The sequence below is a fragment of the Lycium barbarum genome, chromosome 2 (genome assembly GCF_019175385.1).
Source record: "Lycium barbarum isolate Lr01 chromosome 2, ASM1917538v2, whole genome shotgun sequence".
Classification (NCBI taxonomy): Eukaryota; Viridiplantae; Streptophyta; class Magnoliopsida; order Solanales; family Solanaceae; genus Lycium; species Lycium barbarum.
In genome coordinates, this window is record NC_083338.1 from 1,582,444 (window position 1) to 1,605,057 (window position 22,614).

The 22,614-nt window shown below is 34.4% G+C and overlaps 3 protein-coding genes and 1 long non-coding RNA gene across 4 annotated transcripts; 3 read left to right on the top strand and 1 right to left on the bottom strand.

Moving 5' to 3' along the window:
* Positions 1 to 521: 521 nt before the first annotated feature.
* On the top strand, positions 522 to 3,170 carry LOC132629204 (uncharacterized). Its single transcript, XR_009578144.1, has 4 exons — positions 522 to 675; positions 840 to 897; positions 2,239 to 2,277; positions 2,902 to 3,170. It is a non-coding gene; the product is annotated as an uncharacterized LOC132629204 (long non-coding RNA).
* A 285-nt stretch (positions 3,171 to 3,455) lies between these two features.
* On the bottom strand, positions 3,456 to 4,991 carry LOC132629205 (F-box/kelch-repeat protein At3g23880-like). The gene has a single exon (XM_060344920.1). It carries the CDS (start codon positions 4,799 to 4,801, stop codon positions 3,545 to 3,547), a length of 1,257 nt encoding a protein of 418 aa, XP_060200903.1. The 5' UTR covers positions 4,802 to 4,991; the 3' UTR covers positions 3,456 to 3,544.
* Positions 4,992 to 5,726: 735 nt separating this feature from the next.
* Positions 5,727 to 8,593, top strand: LOC132625749 (xyloglucan O-acetyltransferase 1). Its single transcript, XM_060340345.1, has 2 exons — positions 5,727 to 6,122; positions 7,102 to 8,593. Exons 1-2 carry the CDS (start codon positions 5,933 to 5,935, stop codon positions 8,190 to 8,192), a joined length of 1,281 nt encoding a protein of 426 aa, XP_060196328.1. The 5' UTR covers positions 5,727 to 5,932; the 3' UTR covers positions 8,193 to 8,593.
* Positions 8,594 to 9,922: 1,329 nt separating this feature from the next.
* On the top strand, positions 9,923 to 10,528 carry LOC132624323 (proteasome subunit beta type-6-like). The gene has a single exon (XM_060339122.1). It carries the CDS (start codon positions 9,923 to 9,925, stop codon positions 10,526 to 10,528), a length of 606 nt encoding a protein of 201 aa, XP_060195105.1.
* Positions 10,529 to 22,614: the final 12,086 nt, after the last annotated feature.

Genomic DNA, 22,614 nt, shown 5'->3' on the forward strand with positions numbered 1-22,614 from the left:
ACAGTTGTCTGGTATTTGATCTAAACTTTTCTGTTTTCTCATTACCTTTATTTTGTTTATTGTTTTTTTGGAATAATCATATTAAAGGGCAGATGAACAAAATAAAAGAACAGTAATAATTTCCAACAAAATAGGATGGTTCTCAACATCATACCGTCTCTTTCTTTGATGTTTCTGCTCATTATTTATTCTTCATGAATCATTGATTCGCGGTTGTTTCAATTTATATGGCATAATATTATTGTCTGGTGAGCCAAAATAGGTCATCGTTAACCACATTTTAAAATACTTTGAATTATTTAATATTTTAATTTGGAGTGTTTAAATGCATAATTTTTATTTCCAAAATCTGAAGAATTTATATCCGAATTCATACAAAATTTTTATGTACTTTAAATCTTCAATACACGTACTCTAAACCTTGTCACGTAAAGTGAAACGCGTGAGATATTATTTTATTTATAAGAGTATATATTATTTTACTAAGGAATCTTTTCCTAGCTGTAATATAAATATTATTAATCTTTATTCTTATTTGCACTAATTTCCTTGTCGAAAAAGCACCACACTTTTTTCCACCCACTTTCTCCACTTCCATTGTTTCTTGTTAGCTGAGTAAAGCTCTGAAAATGGCTGATTTTGGAAATAATCTCATCAAAAATATAATACGTACCCGTAAGTTCACTCTTATGAAATGCTATTGATCTGAATTCTGACTTCTTTATATATAATGTTTATACAATTGTTGAATTTCATTGACATTTTATGTATTTATTTTTTTATACTTTGAATCTCTTTAATGAAAATTCTAATTTCGCGATAATTGAATGCTATGACAGTTATTATGGCTCCAGTGTATACTACAGCAGGTTATATAGCGTACAGAACTGGACGCTGGTAAACTTCCTCTTTTCTCTCATTTATCTGCTTTGTATACAGGGAGTAGGGTCAAAAATATCTCTCTTACTTTGAAAAAAGGGCTAAAAATATCCTTTGAACTTATTTTGGGTTAGAAGTATCCCTCCATCCTTAAAGTTTTCAAATATACCCTTGTCTTGACGAAAATTATCCCCTAAAATAACCCGAACATTTTTTAAACCCGCTTCATCATTTAAACCCGACCCAACTAAATAATAACCCATAAAATCCCCTTATTCCCCCAATACGTAGGTTTGAATTTTAAGGGAATTGGGGGAATAAGAGGATCTTATGAGTTATTATTTAGTTGGGTCGGGTTTAAATGATGGAACGAGTTTAAATAATGATTTCGGGTTATTTTGGGGGATAATTTCCGTCAAAACAGGAGTATATTTGAAAACTTTAAGGATGAGAGGGGTATTTTTGACCCAAAATAAATTCAAAGGATATTTTTAACCCTTTTTCCAAAGTAGAAGGGTATTTTTGACCCTTTTCCCTTGTATATAACTAACTTATGATTTACAATATTTTCATGTGGTTTTTAAATACATTTTTATTTTCAAAACTAAATGGAAACTTGGGTCATTTTTATCATTAATAAATTTGGTTACAGTTTTTGATTTACTTATAATATTTGCTTACAAAACAACAACGATATACCTAGTGTAATCCCAACAGGTGGAGTCTGAGAAGGGTAGAGTGTATTCAGTCCTTACCCTTACTTCAGAGAGATAGAGTGGTTGTCTTCGGTAAACTCTCGGTTTAAGTAAAACATTTCAAAGCAGATTTGTGATATTTGCTTAAGTACATTAATCTGATTTTGATGTAATTATTATCTGCTCAATTGGTCAAATAATAATAAAAATGGTCTTTATGTTTGACAGTAGGTTCAAAATATCTCCTAAACATATTTCTTGAGAAGTTTGGTACTCTAAATTTGTCACCATCAAATATTTACAAATTCGGACTGTTAGATTTATGGAAATTGTGGGAAAAAAATTAACAAGAAACACAAGAAAAGCCCCATCAAATTTTAAAAATTGTACAGCAAAAATTACATTAGACACCAAAAACTGATAAAAATTAACAAAAATAGAGGATAAGTCTCTCATTACAATAAAATTTGGGGCATTACTTTGTGAGGACTTGCTCTTTGTAAACCTTTATGTTCTTTCTGGAATATAGTATCGTTGAACCTACACATTTGACATAGATAATTTGTGTTATACAGATTTAACAAAGAACAAGGTTTAAGTGCAAACAGTCATATTGTTTGTTTATACTCATTTATTTTGTTGGTGCAATTTGTCTGTGTGGCAGGTTTTATAATCATGAGATGAGGAGGCTCGCTATAGTGAGGTATGATCCATTTGTAAACTTATATAATAATTTAAACTATGTTGGAATCTCCTAACCAATAAAAGTGATTTATTATTGAGCATTGTGGTGAGATGAATATAATTCTTTCATCCTTAATCAACAATTTCGAGTTCAAGTCTTGTGAATAAAAAAAATTATAATAAAAAACATTTTCCCTTTAATAGACCTTATGTAACGTAAATTCTAAAATGAATACCGAACATGTAAAAGAAAAAATGTTTACTGTGGTAGAATGGCTGAATTTGAAGGTCTTAGCACATGGGTTTTCAGTTCTTTTTATTGTTATTTCAATACTTATCACATTGTGTTGTAAAAGAAAAACAGACAAAAACATCAAATCCGAAAAAAGTCACCATCCCAAAATTACTACGTAGTTAATTACTACTAGTATTATTCGTTTAGGATGTTTTTTCTGAGAAACATTAGAATGACTTTGTACTTTCATTTTCTTTCCAACATTATATGCATTGTTATCTTATGTTTATGTTCTTACGTTGTCAATGTCAAATAATGAATTGACCACATAGTATTAGCTACGTCAAATTTTGTCTTATGAAAAATTTCTGATTGTCTTCTTACTTTTTTATTCTGTTATTTTCATAGTCCTAAAGAGACGCAAATGTGGGGAAAACCAAGGAGCAATGATCGACCATCCACATCTCGCCCCTTCTGGTTCTGGTGATTGCTTGTTTTTTTCACAATGTAATGTTAACGTATTTTCATTTTATACAGAGATGGATTTAGAATTTAAATTTTATAGATTTGAATGTGAAATTCTTTCACATTTCATTTGATTTTACTGTATCTGGCCGGTAACCATGCACTATGGGGATAATGGACGATTTGATAGCAAAAGCAATAACTTCCTTCGATATTCTTCGTGCAGCTTTACGTGAATCAAAGAGAACTCATTTCGGCATGTCAAGATTATCCCGCGATTATAATAAGAGGATTATTATAAATTTTTTCCTAGTTTTAGTTTAATGTCCACAACCAAACACTACCGTGGACAAATTTAATGCCAAATTTTATACTAAGATAAACCCCTAATTCTAAAACATAAATTGACCATAAAAAAAGATTGGATTTCTCTGAAAGAAATTTTTCACCCATATAGGAAAAGAAATATTCAAAAGCCTAACTGTGAATTATACTAATTGATGCATTACAATAACATTAATCCTAATAATACAACAACAAAATTACAAGAAAAAGTGTCCCTAGACAACATAATGAGGAAATTGTATCATAGGATCACACAATTACCATCTTGCTTAGCACCTACTTCCTTAGTTTCCTTCTTACTAGTTGTACTCTCTAGCTTTGCATTCTCAATTTCCATACGTTCAATTGTAAAATTAACTTCTTCTTTAATTCGAGTAGTTTCAACTATAATTGGTTCAACCCAAACCAAAGTCTCCATAAAAGAAGTCACATAAGGAACTCCAATTCCATTAGCCCAAATACCAAAATCCTCAAATTCTTCATTTTCATGATCATATAAAAAAACATTCTTATTTATGTACACAATTGCCTCTGCAAAATGGTCCAACACTCTCAAAGGAATTATAGGCCCGGACAACTCTTCATCCAACCTTGTCACATACAATTTTGTCCACGTCTTCTCCATTGCGTATTCTTTCATCAACCAAACCTCAATATCGAGAATTGTATCGATTGGTGAAGTTGATTTTGCACAAACACATAGTGATCCATGTAACGGGCTTATACAATTGGCTTCCCGTTCTGTAGGATTGGGGAGCCAAAATTCTTGAAACACCTCTTTTTCCACGTCAAAAGAAACTATAGGCAACCTCCTAGGTCGAATTTTTCCGTATTCGCGCTGCGTAAGCCAATGGATGCACCCGTTGAAGAAAACCGTGACACCTCGTACGTAATAATATTGTGAAGGAAAACAGTCCCCAATGGTCTTCCATGAATCTTGTTTTAAACTATACACCTCGACAATTGGTTTTTTTAATATTCTATCATCAATGTAAGTAACTTTTACCATTTTGTGATCGTTGCTACCATCAAAACCGAACCCATAACTAGGCGCGTGCCTCTGACGTTCCGGGGAGAAGGTGGAAGCGGGCACCGTCCTGTATTTCCTCAATGACGGGTTCCATAAATTGATTTCTTTTTTACCGTGTAAGAAATTCGTGAGGAAACAAATTAATCCGTTACACGAACCTACCAACTCATAGGTACATGGCTTCGTGTTCATTATGGGGAAGCCCGGGTGAATTAACTCGTTGCTCGGGCTTCCCGCGTAACACCACGATCGAAGCCCTTCGTTGGGATATAATTGGTACACAATTTGGAATAGACGCAAGTTGTCGCTAACAATTTCCATTTTCTTTCGATGTGCATCGATGAAAATTGGATCATTGATTAGAGAACGCCATGATTTACAAACGGATCGAAATCGAATGAGAGGTTTCACGGGTAAGTGCAATAAAATCTTGTTGATGATTTGATCTGTGGATAATGATTTCTCCATCTAAATTTGCTACCTTCATAAAATTACACTATTTATGCCTAATCCTTGAAGGTTTTGGAATATGTGATCAGATGCTTTCTCCAGACTTAACGTCGTTATCGATTAAATTTTCTTTTCTTCACCGGATCAATTCTAACCTATATGGTAGATAATTTTGGGGAAAGAAACAGGTTAGTTGGATTAGTATGAAATTCACAAATCTAAGAAAGCTGTGGGGGTAATACTGGTTTTGCTGAATTTTAGCTCTCTTTTGTTGAGTTTTAAGATAAGTTTTGAGCAAAATGTTTCTTCATAGTAACAATTATGTGGGGCTATCGTAGTAGTAATTTCTTGTTGCATGACAAATGTAAGGAGACAATAATTTTAACTTTAAATTAGCTTATTCATTATACAAAAAAAAAAAATGGAAGGTGGTCATTATTATTCGAAATGGCTGTAAAAGGGTTAAAAGGACATATATTTATTAAAAGTGCTTATAATCCGAATTAAGTCGAATTAGCTTATAGACACTTTGATTTGACTAAAAAAAATTTATTATTTATTTTTAATATCTTTTGTAATTTTCTAAGTACACTTTCCAAAATAAAACTCCTTTCACCATTCTATTTCAATCGTTTGTCATTCCCCTTGTAAATGTACTTTTAAAATTTATACCAAATTATTATAAAGGAACCTTGATGATATCTTCATGATTTCAACCAAGAAGTATTTCTCTACATGTTTTTCCTAGACATATCAATTGTTTATGATAAATTTCAACACACTTTTATTGATTTGGTATGGCACTAACTACTCCAATGTGAGATGCAAAAAGGGATGGAAAATGCTAGTTGTATCACTTGTTTGAATCTTAGGTGACACATTATCAAAAAAAGAAATTGGTTGGCCAACCAAATATAGTGGGATCATCACTTTGACTTAATCATCCACAAAATACTCTATCTTTCAACCTCCACCATCACCCCTTCCAAAAACAAAAACAAAAACAAAGAAATGGAAAACTACTGGTAACCAAAATCTTTTTCCTTTGTTCTTGCCACCCTATTGCCAAAATGCACTAATATTGATCCACTTTTATGCAAACTATTCTTTGAGGGAAAGGAAGGAAAAAAAAGGGTTTGGAAATGAGAAATGGATACAACAAATCCATTCAAAGACCAACCACATTCAATTCCCTTAAGGAAGTTATTGCCTTGGGCTTTTTATGCTCTTCTTCCTATATTAGCAATTTTTCACTTAATTGCCCGTCCTTTTCCTCTTTCTCCTTCTCAATCTAAACATTCACTAATCATCACCACCTCTTCTTCAACTCCATCAAAAGGTACAATGCAAAAACTAAGGGAATTTCTTGTTGTTTTATGTGTTTCCAAGATTTATACCGGCGATATCTATTAGTTGAAAACATGTTTTAGTTGTTTTAGCACTTTTATCGTAGGTTCTATGCTTTTCAGGAATCATTTAGCCTATCAGAGGTTTATACATACAAAAAATATAGAGAATTTTTAGTAAATTTTATTTGTATTGTATAATATTGACTTGAGATGAATTTAAATAGATCATATGCTTTTAAGGCGTCATTTAGCCTTTCAAAGATTTATACTTGTAGAATATAAAGAACTTCTAGTACTTTATTTTGTGTTTGTATAATAATTGCCAGAGATGAGTTTAAGTGGAGCAACATTCCTAGTGAGGATTTGTATAGTTAATCCCAACTTGTTTGAGACTATAGCTAATACAAGAAGTGGCGGAGCTAAAGAGAGTCAAGGAGGTTCAATTGAATCCCCTTCACCAGAAAATTGTACAATCCAAATAGGATGAAAATAATTCTTTATGTTATATATGAACTATTTAATCCCCTTGACATAAAAAGATCTTGTGTAATGGTAAAGGGAGTTCAAAAATTGTCTTAGAGCCCGTTTGGATTGACTTATAAGTTGCTTATAAGCTGTTTTCAGCTTTTTTAAGTGTTTGACTGGCCAGCTTAAAGTCATTTTGTGCTTATAATAAGCTCAAAAAATAATTGGCCCATTTGACTTAGCTTATCTAAAGCAGCTTATAAGCCAAAAAAAAATAAGTTAGACTACCAACTTATTTTTTTTAGCTTATAAGTTGTTTGTAGCTTATAGACATAAACCCATCCAAACAGGCTCTTAGTGTCACAAATTCAAAGCTTAGGTATGGTATTTCACTATTTTTTTAAAATCAACTTGTATACATTTCTGGCTCAGTCACTGTTTTTCCAGATTTGCATGCACATTTGTTGATAATGCTGCACATCAAAAGATTATTCTTTTTTGCAGAAATAGGAAATGATAATGTTGAAATTTCATGTGACTATAGCAATGGCAATTGGGTTCATGACAAGTTAGGCCCTTTGTACACAAAATGTGGCACAGTCAAAGATGGGCAAAATTGCATAGCCCATGGAAGGCCTGATAATGACTATCTCTATTGGAGATGGAAGCCAAAAAATTGTCAACTTCCAAGATTTGACCCAAAAAAATTTCTTCAACTCCTCAAGAACAAGAATTTAGCCTTTGTTGGTGATTCACTAGCTAGGAATCAATTGGAGTCTTTACTTTGTTTGTTATCCACTTTTAGTCCTCATGATTTAGTTTTCAATCATGGTGAGGACAACAAGTTTAGGAAATGGCATTTTCCTTCACATAATGTGAATGTATCAATATATTGGTCACCTTTTCTTGTTAAAGGGGTTGAAAAATCAGACAAGAAAAACTATAACACTTTGTTCTTGGACTCTGTTGATGAGAAATGGGCTTCTGATTTAGGCCAAATGGATCTGGTTGTTTTTTCAGTTGGACATTGGTTCTTGCATTCAGCAGTTTATTTTTACGGGGACAAAGTACTAGGTTGTCATTATTGTTCTGGTTTGAATTACACTGAGGTTGGATTTTATGATGTTTATGGCAAGGCATTTGAGACTACTTTTAAGACAATAATTGAGAGGAGAGGCAAAAATGTTGGACCACTTGATGTGATTATGACAACATTTTCACCAGCACATTTTGAAGGGGAGTGGGACAAGTATGGGGCATGTTCTAAGACAAAGCCTTATGATGCAGAGGAGAAAAAGAAGCTCGAATGGATGGATGCGGAGATGAGGGAAACAGCGATAAAACAAGTGAGCGCTGCGAAAAAGGAAGCTCGTGAGAGGAACATGTCACATAATGTTAGATTTGAGGCAGTGGACGTGACGAAATTGGCATATCTAAGGCCAGATGGTCATCCCGGACCTTATATGCATCCTTTTCCATTTGCTAATGGGATTGAGGAACGCGTGCAGAACGACTGTGTTCATTGGTGTTTGCCAGGGCCTATTGATACATGGAACGAGATTTTGCTGCAAGTAATCAAGAAACAGTTTAATTGAGTGAAGAAAGTTTAGTAGATATGGTGATTTTTCCAGATTTCTGTCCATTGGGTATTTTCTCTTTTATTCCCTTGGAGAGCCCAAGAAAGAGGCTATCAATGACTGTTAGAGTTTATCTAGAGGTCACTAGTCCGACTAATTCATATTTGCATAGTGTAGGCTTCATAAAGGGGAACATGCTCCCTACCAAGAGTTTCTCCATTCTCCTAGAGCTAGAACTCGAAACATCTGATTAAGGGTTGAGGAATCCCATCAATCCCGTCGCACTCCTTAGTGGTCAGTGTGATCCTTTCTTGCTAGGACAGAATAATGTGAAAGAATAGAGAATCTTGATTTTTGAAGAAATGTAGAATCTACGTATTTGCTCTATCTATATAATCAATTCGATTGACTGTAATTAATACCAGGATGTTAAAGTAATACGTTGTTGTTTTCTTTAAGATTCTGAATGTCATGCTGTCAAACAAGTGAGTTACAAAATAAACTGCAGCTCAACCTGTAAGCCTAGTGAGCTAGTTGAATGCCTCAACTTATAGCTTGTAGCCCATGGCCAAGGACACAGATGAAAGAGCTTTTTTTTTTTTTTTTAATAAATGTAGTGTTCGAATCAGCTTGCGCACATCTTAACTAATTTCATGTAAACTAGATTCTACTTATTTTTACCACAAAAATTCGGTATCGTGAATTGTGGAGTAAGAAACGCTAGCTAAACAAATACTATAAACTGAATGATCAAGCGACGTGCAACAATATTAGTCAGAAGTGTAGCATATCGCACCACTTAGGCTAGATTGGTCCCAATGTTGGTTGAGCGTAGACTAGTTTGCCCAGACAATCACATTAAAGCTAAAAACAGATAAGCTTCTCACTAACTACATCAAACGATATATGAGCTTACACCATACATGTTTTTAGACTTACCTAATCTTGATAATTAAAACAATAAATAAATCATTCTTAATTAATTTTATTAATGTAGAAGAATAGAAAACTCGGGAAAGCATCATGAATATGTCTATACATCATTTTTAATTTTTTATGGCTAGAAATTATATGCTAACATATTGAGAAAAAAAATCTATAACGTTTGATCACAAAAACTTATTCTTTTTAATTTTGTTTTATTAAATTCATTCACCCAGGCTTTCACCTCCTGCGGTGCTTGTGGTTTGGCATAGCATAAGGAGATTTGTCATCAATATGATAGAGACTCCAAGTTCTTACGGCATATCATGAGGAGATTTATCATCACTATGATAATTGGAATGGAAACCAGACCTACGAGTGAAGTCCTTGTTATCCATGATAATCAAATCAAAAAGTTATTATGTAAATAAATTTTCTTACAGAAAAAAGATCAAAATAAGAAACGTGAATTTAATTTTCAATACACGAGGAAAATTAAGTGTTACAAAGACAAGCATAGAATAAGGTTTTTGAAATTTCTCCATATTCTATTTTAGCAAACTGTTGAAAGGAAAAATTAGGAAACTCTCCCTCTTCATAATGCTAGTTGAACTGGTATTCTCTTCCTAAACCCACTTGAACTAGTAACAAACTACGGTTCTACTTCCCATTTAGATTATCTCCTTATATGTATTTCCTATTCCGAATCAATTTAGTAATAATAGTTACTCTTTATATATAGCAACATCCCACAATTGAATCAACCAACACATCTTCTCATTACTTCTTGTTTTCCTAGCTTGATCAATTTTTAACACTTAAGTATGTCCTTGTTCATTATTGATTCCAACGAGTCCCACCCCTCAAACATCACCACAATCATCGGAGTCACTTACGACGATGGTGTCATTCTTGGTTCCACTAACACAATCACACAGTTAACTGCTAATGTCATGTTGTGTAATTATGCATTAGAAACAAAAATCGTTTTTGAAGATGCTCGCAATTTTATTCTTGATCAAGAAAGTACTATGGTCGCAGCTGAGACTATAGGTACGATGTTGTCCGCATATAATTACAACAATAAAAACATGCTACAAACCGGGCTTATTATTGGTGGAGGAAGTAAACTATATGAGATATGTTATGGTGGAATGGTTATGGAGAAGTCTAATTTTGCTGTTCGTGGATATGAGGTTACTTATTTGCGCGATTTCTTGGAGAACGAATGGAAGAAAGGGATGAACGAAAAAGAAGCTGAAAAATTGTTGTTGAAGGCATTGTCAATGAATTTTTCATTAAGTGGTGTTAGCACTTGTGGTGTTCAAACTACGAGTGTAAACTCGAAGGGGGTCACAAGAGCTTTTCACCCTTACGACACACTACTTCTTATTAGGCAAGACGAGATGGAATTGGAACATGTGAAGTAGAAGGCACTGCTCAAAGACATACGTGCAAATTTAATTTCTTTGCTGAACATCAACATGTGTCTTTAGATTCGTATTTTTCTAAAAGTTAACAGTGGCAATATAGTAGTCACGAATGCAAGATCATGCATGTATACATATTAATATCATAAATTCATAATCATGATTGTGTTATGGTAAATACTTGTTATTTTCTTCTCTGCGTATAAACAATATGATTGAGCCTGACTTCATTATGTGGCAATTTCTGTACTACAACTCATCAATGAGAATATTAATTATATTTTTTGCATTGGAATTACACTCCTTTGCATAATTTTTTAGTGGAAGCAAAGGAAGGATGGAAGCTTATATATATATATCAATTTTTTTTTTCAAGATATTTTGGTTGTCTTATTTGTAACTAGTAAATAACAACCACAATAAAAGAATTTGAACACATTGAGTCGTATTGTTATGTTAACGGGTAGTCCAATTTAACTAATTACCATATCATTGGTGTCATGGAGATTGACGAATATATGTTATTGTAACAAAGTTTATAATGGTAGTGTCTGAGTCAGCTTGTGCGCACCTCGACTAATTCATAGAAACAAAATTCTACTTATTTTTACCACAAAATTTCAGTCAAGCAATTGTTTCATCTTGAATTGGGGAATCAGAAACGCTAGCTAAGAAGTACTATCAAACTGAATGATCAAGTGACGTGCAAAAATATAAGCCGGAATTATAGCGCATCACACCACTTAGGCTACATTGCGTCCCAATATTGGTTGACCGTAGACTGTCTATTCAGTTAGTCACAGATTATCATTTAAATAAGTTTTCATATGAAAAAACGTGAATTTAATTTTTAATCCACGAGGAAAATTAAGTGTTACAAAGACAAAGCATAGAAGAGGGTTTTTGAAATTTCTCCATAATTCAATTTTAGGAGACTACTGAGAGAAAATTTAGGAAACTCTCCCTCTTCATAATCCTAGTTGAACTAGTATCCTCTTCATAATCCCACTTGAACTAGTAATAAAACTATCAACCATTCCATTTATGAGATCTCTATATTTCCTACTCCAAATCAACTGAGTAATACTAGTTACTCTTTATATATAGGAACACCCCTTGGTTGAATTCACCAACACATATTCTCATTACTTCTTGTGTTCCTTGATTATTTTAGCTTGATCAACAACTTTTAACAGCTGAAGTATATCCTTGTTAATCATTGATTCCAACGAGTCCCACCCCTCAAACACCACCACAATCATCGGAGTCATGGGCGGAGGCACATGACACCAAGCGGTGTCTTGGCCGGAAATATTTTTTATTTATATCTACATAAATAATCTAGCGAATCAAAAGATATACCGGTTTTATATAAATAAAATGACACTGCTCGATAAAAGTGCTTCCATCCGCGCGCTGGTTTAAGCTTTTAGTTTTACCATCGAGGTCGAGTGTTCCAATCTGGTCAGCCCTAATGACTTTTAAAAAAAAAATAGCATTGTTCAGAAAATTTATCGAAGTCGGGTCTTGATCATTTGACGCCGACCCAAAAATAAAGTTTCTAAACCAAGTAAACCAACATCCATCAAATTCATATTGCAGCCAAAAATAAGTTATTGCCTTTGATGAGCTTATGAGTGGTTGTTTTATGACTTGTATAAAAAAATTATTTAGTAATATTTTCAAAGAGTGTATTATAGATATGTTTCAAAATTGAAGCTCATCGAGGAGAGTTGTAATTTTATACTTGAATTGTGTTTTTCTAAATTATGATGTCATTATAGTGATTTATAAGTTATTGTCTTTGCTAAGCTTCTGAGTAGTTAGTTTGTGACTTGTAAAAAAAAAGTATTTAGTAATATTTGTAATGAGTTTATTACGAATACGTTTCAAAAAAATAGAAGCTCATCGAGGAGAGTTGTAGTTTAACACCTTAATTGTATTTTTCTAAATTATGTTGTCGTTATAGTGACTTATTCATCTGTTCACTTCAGAAGTGGCTCAAGGGGGGAGACTAGTGAAGCCTTCGCTTTAGGCCCCTAAAAATTTTAGGCTCCAATTTTTTAATTAATTGTAAATTTCATGATTTGAGCATCGCTTAAACAATATTGTAGTTTGTAGAAATATAAAAAAGTAAACAATAAAAATAAAAATTCTCTACTTTTATTATAAAAATATTTCAGAATTTTGCATTAGACTACTCACATCTTCATATTAGTAAATAGATTTTATACAATAATATCCTACAGATTGTATTTCTAACGCATGGTTAACATCTTATTAACTTGAATGTATACTTACTAATATAAATGATATCTTTATTAAGTGAAATTAAAGACTTTATGTTGTTAAGGATATACACTATAAACAAAAGTATGAAAAAACGTATAGGCCTCTTATTAAGAGTATCCTTTTTTTTTTAATTAAAATTCTTTAAATATCGACACTGCTTGCAAAAAATTCTGCATACGCCCCTGATTCGGAGTCACTTAAGACGATGGTGTCATTCTTGGTTCCACTAACACAATCACACAGCTGACTGCTAATGTCGTGTTGTGTAATAGTGCATTAGAAACAGGAATCGTTTTTGTCACGCCCCGAACCATGGCCTGGACGTAACACGGCACTCGGTGCCTGACTGCGTGTGACCGAGCGAACCACATGGCTTGCTGAATCATCATGATACATACATGAGCGGAAATATAACGTGAATGCATGATGAGCCTTTATAAAACGTAGTAAGTCATAATACTTAATAAAAACACTTGTTTAAACATGAGTGCGGAAATAACATGAATGAGCCAAAAATGGCTATACGACTCCGAATGTCTGACATAACGTAACTGACTTGTCTAGTCTATGAAACCTCTTTCATGAGTCTGACTGGAAAACATACTTACTGGGACAAGGCCCCCAGCGTACCTTCAGATGCATAACTAAGCATAAAACAAAAGTTGACTAAACCCCGAATGAGATGGGGCTCACCAATAAGCTGATACGAATGCTGTCTTACTGAGCAGATGTGTCGTCCTGTATATCAGTACCTGCATCGTGAAATGCAGGCCCCCGGGCAATAAAAAGGGGACGTCAGCACATTGAATGTACTGGTATGTAAAACAACTGAAAGAAATAACATGGGACATGGAATAACATGATAAGAACTGAAACTGAAAACCTGGACATGAACATGAGTGCATACATATATATATAAAACATGGTAAAAATATCATAAGTAGGGAGAGCAATAACTTATAACCGATCCATGGTCTGGTGCTTGCGTCCCGCCAGCAGAACACTCAGTCCTTGCCAGGGAACATGAGATTTAATAAAATATGAAAGGATCCAGTCATTATGAGAGATCGTCCGGGACATGGGTGGAGCGATCCTCATCCTACGGTGGCTACGTAGTTTTGAGGCTATCTGAAGCCCTCCTCGGTAATTAATGCAACTCCCAAAACATGAACATGAAAATAGTGGCACTTGCTGCCCATGGTATATCATGAATCGTAACTTGCTTGTACATGGTATTCATGATCATAACTTACTTGTACATGGTTTTCATGAATCATAACTTACTTGTACATGATTTTCATAAATCATAACTTGCTTGTACATGGTTTTCATAAATCATAACTTGTAAATATAGTTTCATAAGATAACTTGTCATAGTCTTGCAAAACATGTTTTTGATGCATGAGTAATAACAATAGTTCATAATCATATATATATACTTGACTTGAAAACATGCTTGTAACTTGCTGGATGAAATCATAAAGTTTCATATAAACATAATGAGAACACATGAGGAAGAATTCATGATTCATGGATTTAGCTAGGATTCCTAATATCCGTAATGGAAGATTAGGAATACAATAACGAACATAGATACAAAATTCATGTACATACATACATAATTACGGGCTACCAATATGTTGGGTTTAATGCCCTAGGATTTGAACTTCATATATTTTACGAAACGAATCATGGGGAAGAACGTAGAGATTCCCACATGTGGATGGAAGTTCTACATACCTTAACTTTCCGCTTTTGAGCGTATCACAATGTCCTTCAACCCCTTCAACTTCAATCTATAGCAATACAAGTCATAGGGATCCTATATTAGCAACAATATCCATGTTTTGTTCATCTAAGCATTTTATCAAACACTTAGTGGGCATGAAGCTCTATAACCCTCATTAATGGTGTTTTCTTCACCCAATCTCCATTCTTTTACTTCTAGCTAATGCTAAAATCTCAATTAGATGTAATTAACATCATTCTTCATCACCCATATGAATACAACAATCCCAAATCAACAATCCAACAACTCTAGCATAGTTCATATAATTCTCTTCATCCAACCCAAATATTATTCTCCCAAGAATTCATCAATTCACAACTATAAATGATTAGGGATAAAAACATTACCTTGTTGAAGTCCAATCCTCTTGAATTCGGGTTCTAGGGTTTCCACATCCAACAAAAATGTTCCAATCCTAACTCTATGGATTAGAAGAGTTTTACTCAAGTTAGAAAGGGATTAGGGACTTAAATTCAACTTAGAATCATGATAAAAACTTACCTTGGAAGATCTTGAGGTTTGGGATTTGTTGTCTCTGAGTTTAGAGAGAATTTTCGTGAATGGGGTGTTGGGGAAATAAACCCCAACCCCAAATATAACAAGAAAACGCGTAAACCCGACTTTTGACCCGAAAACGTACTTAACGGACCAAACGACGGTTCAAACGACGAACCGTCGATCAGATCGACGGAGCGTCGATCTGCTCCGTCGAATTGGTCAAATTTCCAGTGAACAATGCACAATCGACGGTTCAAAGGACGAACCGTCGATCAGATCGACGAACCGTCGATCTTCCCGTCGAAGTCACCCATTTTCCAGCGAAGACAGGCTTCAGTAAAACGGGCATAACGCTTTGCAAAGATGTCCGTTTGACCTCCATAATATACTGTTGGAAAGATATTTCAAAGGGCTACAACTTTAATCAAGGATGTTTTCCCAAATTCCAAATTAATAATGGGGTTAAAATCGTTGGAAGTATGACCTTCTATAAACTCTCTTGCAAACATGTTCCGTAGAATGGTTTTCAACTTTGCTTTGCCCAAAGACATTTCTTATGACTTAATTGGTTTTAAAAACACTTCCTATAATCCTCATATTGGTTCCATTATATTATCATCTTATGAGTCAAACTTTCGTCCGAAGTTACGAGGTGTTACAATATCTCCCCCTTGGGATCATTCGTCCTCGAATGATAACCATTCGGGATTCTACAAAAATTTCGCTAGAGTTTCCCCTGTAATAAGGCACTACCAACCTGTCACAAAAACCCATAATATCATTGCCTCACAGGGCTACATCACAATAGCATTATAAATTGGCCACACACGACCAAAAACATGAAAAGAAAGCTTCCATACCTCAAAATCTTGGTGCTTCATCATAAATCTCTTCTGCAGCCTGAAACAAGTGCGGGTACATGGATTTCATATCCTCCTCAGCTTCCTATGTAGCTTTCTCAACCCTCTGAGTCTTCCACAGGACTTTCACTGAAGCTACTTCCTTAGTCCTCAACTTGCGAATCTGACGGTCAAGAATGGCTATGGGGATCTCCTCATACGTCAAACTATCCTTAACTGTTTTAGTATCAGTAGGAACAACCAACGACGGGTCTCCTACACACTTCCTCATCATAAATACATGAAACACTGGGTGTACAGCAGCTAAATCTCGTGGCAACTCAAGTTCATAAGCTACTAGAACGATCCTTCGTAGAATTCTATAAGGTCCAATATATCTGGGGTTGAGTTTGCCTTTCTTGCCAAATCTCATGACACCCTTCATGGGTGAGACTTTAAGGAACACCCAATCATCTACTGAAAATTTTAAGTCCCTTTTGTCTCACATCTGTGTAAGACTTCTGGTGACTTTGAGCCGTTTTCAAACGCTCCTGTATTAACTTAACTTTCTCCATAGCCTGGTAAACCAAATCTGATCTTAACAACTCTGCTTTACCAACTTTGAACCAACCAATTGGTGATCTACACCTTTGCTCAAAAAGGGTTTCAAACAGTGTCATCCCAATACTAGCATGGTAGTTATTTTTGTAAGTAAACTCAATAAGAGGCAGGTGGTCATCCCAATTACCATTGAAATCAAGGACACATGGTTACTGAACTGAATGAATACATGACTACTAAACTACTGAGATACTAAATTGAATGTCTATTAAACTAACTGAAGACTGGCTGACTGAATATTGAGCTAACTTAATGCTGGATTAGCTGAATACTGAGCTGGCATGAATACGTGAGTACTGGACTGATACCTGAGTACTAAGCTGACATAAATATCTGAGTATTGAACTAACATGAATATCATAACATGAGATCTGAATAGCGTATCTGTCTGACCATTTGTCTGAGGATGAAAAGTTGTGCTAAGGTTCACCTCCGTACCCAAATCCTTTCTGAAAGGATTTTCAGAAGTTCGCTGTGAACTGAGCACCAAAATCTGAAATAATGGACACTAGGGTCCCATACAATCCGGAAATTTCATTAACATATGACTTGGTATAATCTTCTTGTTCAATCTGTGGTCTTAACTGGCAAGAAGTGCGCTGACTTCGTAAGTCTGTCCACAATCACCGAAATTAAATCATGTCTCCTAGCTGAACGGGGTAGACCTAGAATGGTGAGCTTTTGACATAATTAGCTCTCTGATTCCATCTACATCTGGAACGCATAATCTGCCTCGGTATCTCAAAGTACCATTATCTCCCCCTTGTTCAAAAGCTAAGGCTTTCTATTCGTGAATCCCCTCTTTCATCTGCAGCAAGCAGGAATCACCAAACTGCTTCTCTCTAACTTCGATGACTAAGGAGGAATAAGTCATGTTCTGAGCAATAACTCCACCCACTTCGGAGTCTGAAAGTCGAATTCCTAGCTTGGAGAAATAGTGAAATTCTTTCACCTTAGTTCTCTTGTCTGCCTAAATCATGAGTTGTACTTCCCATACTTGATTTTTTTTTTTTTTTTTTTTTTTTGAGATTCTTCCTAAAATACTCATAGTACGGTTGTACGCTAAGTCTTTTGCGAGCACCTTAAAGATTAGAGTCTTGTGCAATGGCACTACCCTTATGACACATAACTGGGTATGATCTTATAGCTTTTCTGTGATCGCCTAATCGATAGTAATTGAACTTGACACGATTCGCTCGACGATCATTCTACTCACTTCGGGTTTCCTCTAAGATGAGGCATATTCCTTATGGAGACTGTCTCATTATACCAACTTAACTTAACTGAGGTTCTTCATATCTCATACTAACCATTCAGGTCTTCCATTATCTCGCTGGACTTACTAGCGATTTATGCATCTCCCCCTTAGACCAAGGCTAACATCTTATACTTATAAATTCTTCTCTTCTGATGGGATTGCAATTAACATTCCTTATCTTCTGTAATTTCTTTGTATTCTACAACACTGACGATTTTTTTTTTTTTTTTGACTCACATCTGAGCAATTTCTCATGGGGAAAAACTAAATTTACTTACATGAACGGGTTGCTACTGTATTCATAACTAGCATACTTCATCTTAACGACTTAACTCTGCTCACACTGTAAATATTAGGGCAACCCCTTTTTGACAACTCTTAAAGGCTATTCTTCTGTAGTTTGCTCTTTTACGGCTTAGCTGATTTCTTCTTCCACTAATCACTCAACTCTGAAATTAACTTAAGCCCTTGGTTTCTAACACACATTCGGATGTATCCGGACTGTCACCCACTCAAGGTGTTCATCTGAATAGGAAATCAAATTATATTTATCAAAACACTTCCTATAATCCTCATATTGGTTCCATTATATTATCATCTTATGAGTCAAACTTTCGTCCGAAGTTACGAGGTGTTACAGTTTTGGAAGATGTTCATAGTTTTATTCTTGATCAAGAAAGTACTATGGTCACGATTGAGACTATAGGTACGATGTTGTCTGCATATAATTACAACATGAAAAACATGCTACAAACCGGGCTTATTATTGGTGAAGGAAGTAAACTATATGAGATATGTTATGGTGGAATAGTTATGGAGAAGTTTAATTTTTCTGTTGGTGGACATGGGGTTAATTATTTGCGCGATTTCTTGGAGAAAGAATGGAAGAAAGGGATGAATGAAGAAGAAGCTGAAGCATTGGTGTTGAAGGCATTGTCAATGAATTTTGCATTAGGTGGTATTAGTAGTTGTGGTGTTCAAACTATGAGTGTAAACTCGAAGGGGGTCAGATGCGCTTTTCATCCTTACGACACACTACTTCCTACTAGGCAAGATGAGATGGAATTGGAACATGTGAAGGAGAAGGCACTGCTCAAGTACACACATGCAAATTTAATTTCTTTGCTGAACATCAACGTGTGTCTTTAGATTCGTATTTTTCTAACAGTTAATAGTGGCAATATAGTAGTCATGACTGCAAGATTTAAATATGAATATTAGAATCAGAAATTCATAATCATGATTGTATTATGCTATATATACTTGTTATTTTCTTCTATGTTTGAGCCGGACTTCATTAAGTGGCAATTCTTTTACTATAACTCATTAATGAGAATATTAGTTACTTTTTTTTTTAACATTGGAATACTCTCTTTTTCATAATTTTTCAGTGGAAGCAGAGGAAGGATGGATGCTTTATATATCAAGTTTTTTCGAGATATTTTGGCTAATATTATTACCATCTATTCAGTTAGAAGAATCACGATAATATATCGTCTTTGTCTTATTTGTAACTAGTAATTATCAACCACAATAAAAACAATTTGAACACATTGAGTCGTATTGTTATGCTGACAGTGTCAAAGTTGTTACACAGTTGATCCAATTTAACTAATAATCGCAGGTTTGGACTCGGTTTCCTGTATTACAATATCATGCTTGTCATGAAGATTGACGAATATAAAGGAAATGACAGTCTGGTGCACTAAGCCCCCGCTATGCATGGGGTCCAGGGAAGGGCCGGACCACAAGGGTCTATTGTACGCAATCATATCTTGCATTTATGTTATTGTAACAAAGTTTATGACGGTGGTGTCCGAATCAACTTGTGCGCACCTCGACTAATTCACGGGAACAAAATTCTACTTATTTTTACAACAAAATTTCAGTCAAATAATTGTTACCGTGAATCAGAGAATAAGAAACGCTAGCTAAACGGTACTATCAATTGAATGATCAAGCGACGTGCAAAAACATTAGCCGGAAGTATAGTGCATCACACCACTTAGGCTATATTGTGTCCCAATGGTTGTTGAGCGTAGACTAGTCTGTTCAGGCAGTCACAGGTTTGTTAAAGTTAAAAACAAAACTCAAATTTACTGACTACATCAAAAGCTAAATTTTCAACTTCAAATATAATGCGAATTGGAATAGAATTTGTAGCACAATTAGGAACAAATTTCTCCGTATATAAGTAGCATATCTAGTATAGAGAAGGAATATAATCCAAGCAATCAAGTTCAATTCAATCAAGTTATTTCAAGCATTTCCAATTACTTTCAGTCCTTAATCGCTTTTCTTTTTTAAACCACATTCCTCACAAAGTTCTTGATTTTTAAATCAACCAATGTTAGCTTAAGTCCAATTTCCTACAAAAAGTTCTTTTTGTAACTCGTTTAGTCACGAGGCTTTCTTGAGTAAGCTTGAGAATTATAAAAGATTAACCAAACTTCTCTTTACCACACTAAATTGTCGAATCACTATTTAGTAATCGTGCATAATCTAGTCAAAGTTTTCACTGTCAAGAATTAAACAAACAGACGAACTTATAAGAAGTTAAAATATTCTTGAGTGATAAATTTTCTCCTTGGAACATGATAATTGTCCCATTCATTATATCTTACAACAAATGAACATTCATATACACTTTTAAGTTTAACCAAATTAGGAAACTGTTGAGAGAAAAAAATTAGGAAACTTTCCCTCTTCATAATCCTAGTTGAACTAGTATTCTCTTCATAATCCCGCTTGAACTATAACAAAAGTACAAAACTACGGTTCTACTATTCCGTTTAAGAGATCTCTATATTTCCTAATCCTAACCAATTTAGTAATTATAGTTACTCTTTATATATAGGAACGCCCCTCTGTTGAATCCATCTTCTCATTACTGCTTGTGTTCCTTGATTATTTCGCTTGATCAATTTTTAACACTTGAAGTATGTCCTTGTTCATCATTGATTCCAACGAGTCCCACCCCTCCAACACCACCACCATCATCTTGGTTCCACTAACGCAATCACACAGTTAACTGCTAATGTCATGTTGTGTAATTGTGCATTAGAAACAGAAATCCTTTTGGAAGATGCTCGCAATTTTATTCTTGACCAAGAAAGTACTATGGTCGCGGCTGGGACTATAGGTACAATGTTGTCCTCATATAATTACAACAAGAAAAACATGCTACAAACCGGACTTATTATTGGTGGAGGAAGTAAACTATATGAGATATGTTATGGTGGAATGGTTATGGAGAAGTCTAATTTTGATGTTGGTGGATATGGGGTTACTTATTTGCGCGATTTCTTGGAGAAAGAATGGAAGAAAGGGATGAATGAAGAAGAAGCTAAAGCATTGTTGTTGAAGGCATTGTCAATGAATTTTTCATTAAGTGGTGTTAATACTTGTGGTGTTCAAACTATGAGTGTAAACTCGAAGGGGGTCACGAGAGCTTTTCATCATTACGACACACTACTTCCTATTAGGCAAGACGAGATGGTATTGGAGCATGTGAATGAGAAGGAACGGCTAAAAGGCATACGTGCAAATTTAATTTCTTTGCTGAAAATTAACGTGTGTCTGTAGATTAGTATTTTTTTTAAACGGTTAACAGTGGCAATATAGAAGTCGTGACTGCATGATTATGTATAAATATTAATATCCTAAATTCATAATCATGATTGTATTATGCTAAATACTTGTTATTCTTCTCTGCGTATAAACAATATTCTTTAGCCTCGTTAAGTGACAATTCTTGTACTACAACAGTACAACCCATTAATGAGAATATTAATTATGTTTTTTTTTTTTTTTTTTTGCATTAGAATTACTCTCTTTCTAGATATATCAATTTTTTTTACTAGATATTTGGTTAATACTATTACCATCTATTCAGTTCGAAGAATCATAATAATATTTCGTCTTTGTCTCATTTGTAACTAGTAAATATCAACCACAATAAAAAGAATTTGAACACATTGAGTCGTATTGTTATGCTAACATTGTCAAAATTGTTAGAGAGTCCAATTTAACTAATTATATAGCAGGTTTTGACTTGATTTTGTATTACTATATCATGCTTGTCATGAAGATTGACGAATATATGTTACTGTAACAAAATTTATAACGGTGGTATCCAAATCAACTTGTGCGCGTCTCGACTTATAATTCGCAGGAACAAAATTCTACTTATTTTTCCAACAAAATTTCAATCAAGTAATTGTTTCACAGTGAATAGGGGAATAAGAAACGCCAGATAAACAGTACTATCAACTGAATGATCAAGCGACGTGCAAAAATATTAGCCGAAAGTATAGCGCATCACACCGCTTAGGCTACATTGTGTCCCAATGGTTGCTAAGCGTAGACTAGTTTGTTCAGGCAGTCACAGGTTTGTTAAAGTTAAAAACAAAACTCAACTTTACTAACTACATCAAAAGCGAAATTGTCAACTTCAAATATAATGCGAACCGGAACAGATAGAATTTGTAGCATAATTAGATAATGGCTTATTAGGAACAAATTTCTCCTTTTATAAGTAGCATATAGAGAGAGAATATACTCCATGCAATCAAGTTATTTTCGTGCATTTTTAATTACTCCCACCCCTTAATCGCTTTCTTGAGTCACTTTACCACACTAAATTGTCTAATCACAAATAATGAATCGTCCAGATAATCTAGTCAAAATTTTCAGTCTCCAGAAATAAACAAACAGACGAACTTATAAGAAGTTGAAATATTCTTGTGTGATAAATTTTCTCCTTGGATTATATCCAACAACAAATGAA

Bases quoted from the DNA above. Each gene is read 5' to 3' on its own strand.
- LOC132629205 (XM_060344920.1), bottom strand. From the start codon at position 4,801: ATGGAGAAATCATTATCCACAGATCAAATCATCAACAAGATTTTATTG.
- LOC132625749 (XM_060340345.1), top strand. From the start codon at position 5,933: ATGGATACAACAAATCCATTCAAAGACCAACCACATTCAATTCCCTTA. The intron at 6,123-7,101 runs GTACAATGCAAA...TCTTTTTTGCAG, and splicing joins TTCTTCAACTCCATCAAAAG to AAATAGGAAATGATAATGTT.
- LOC132624323 (XM_060339122.1), top strand. From the start codon at position 9,923: ATGTCCTTGTTCATTATTGATTCCAACGAGTCCCACCCCTCAAACATC.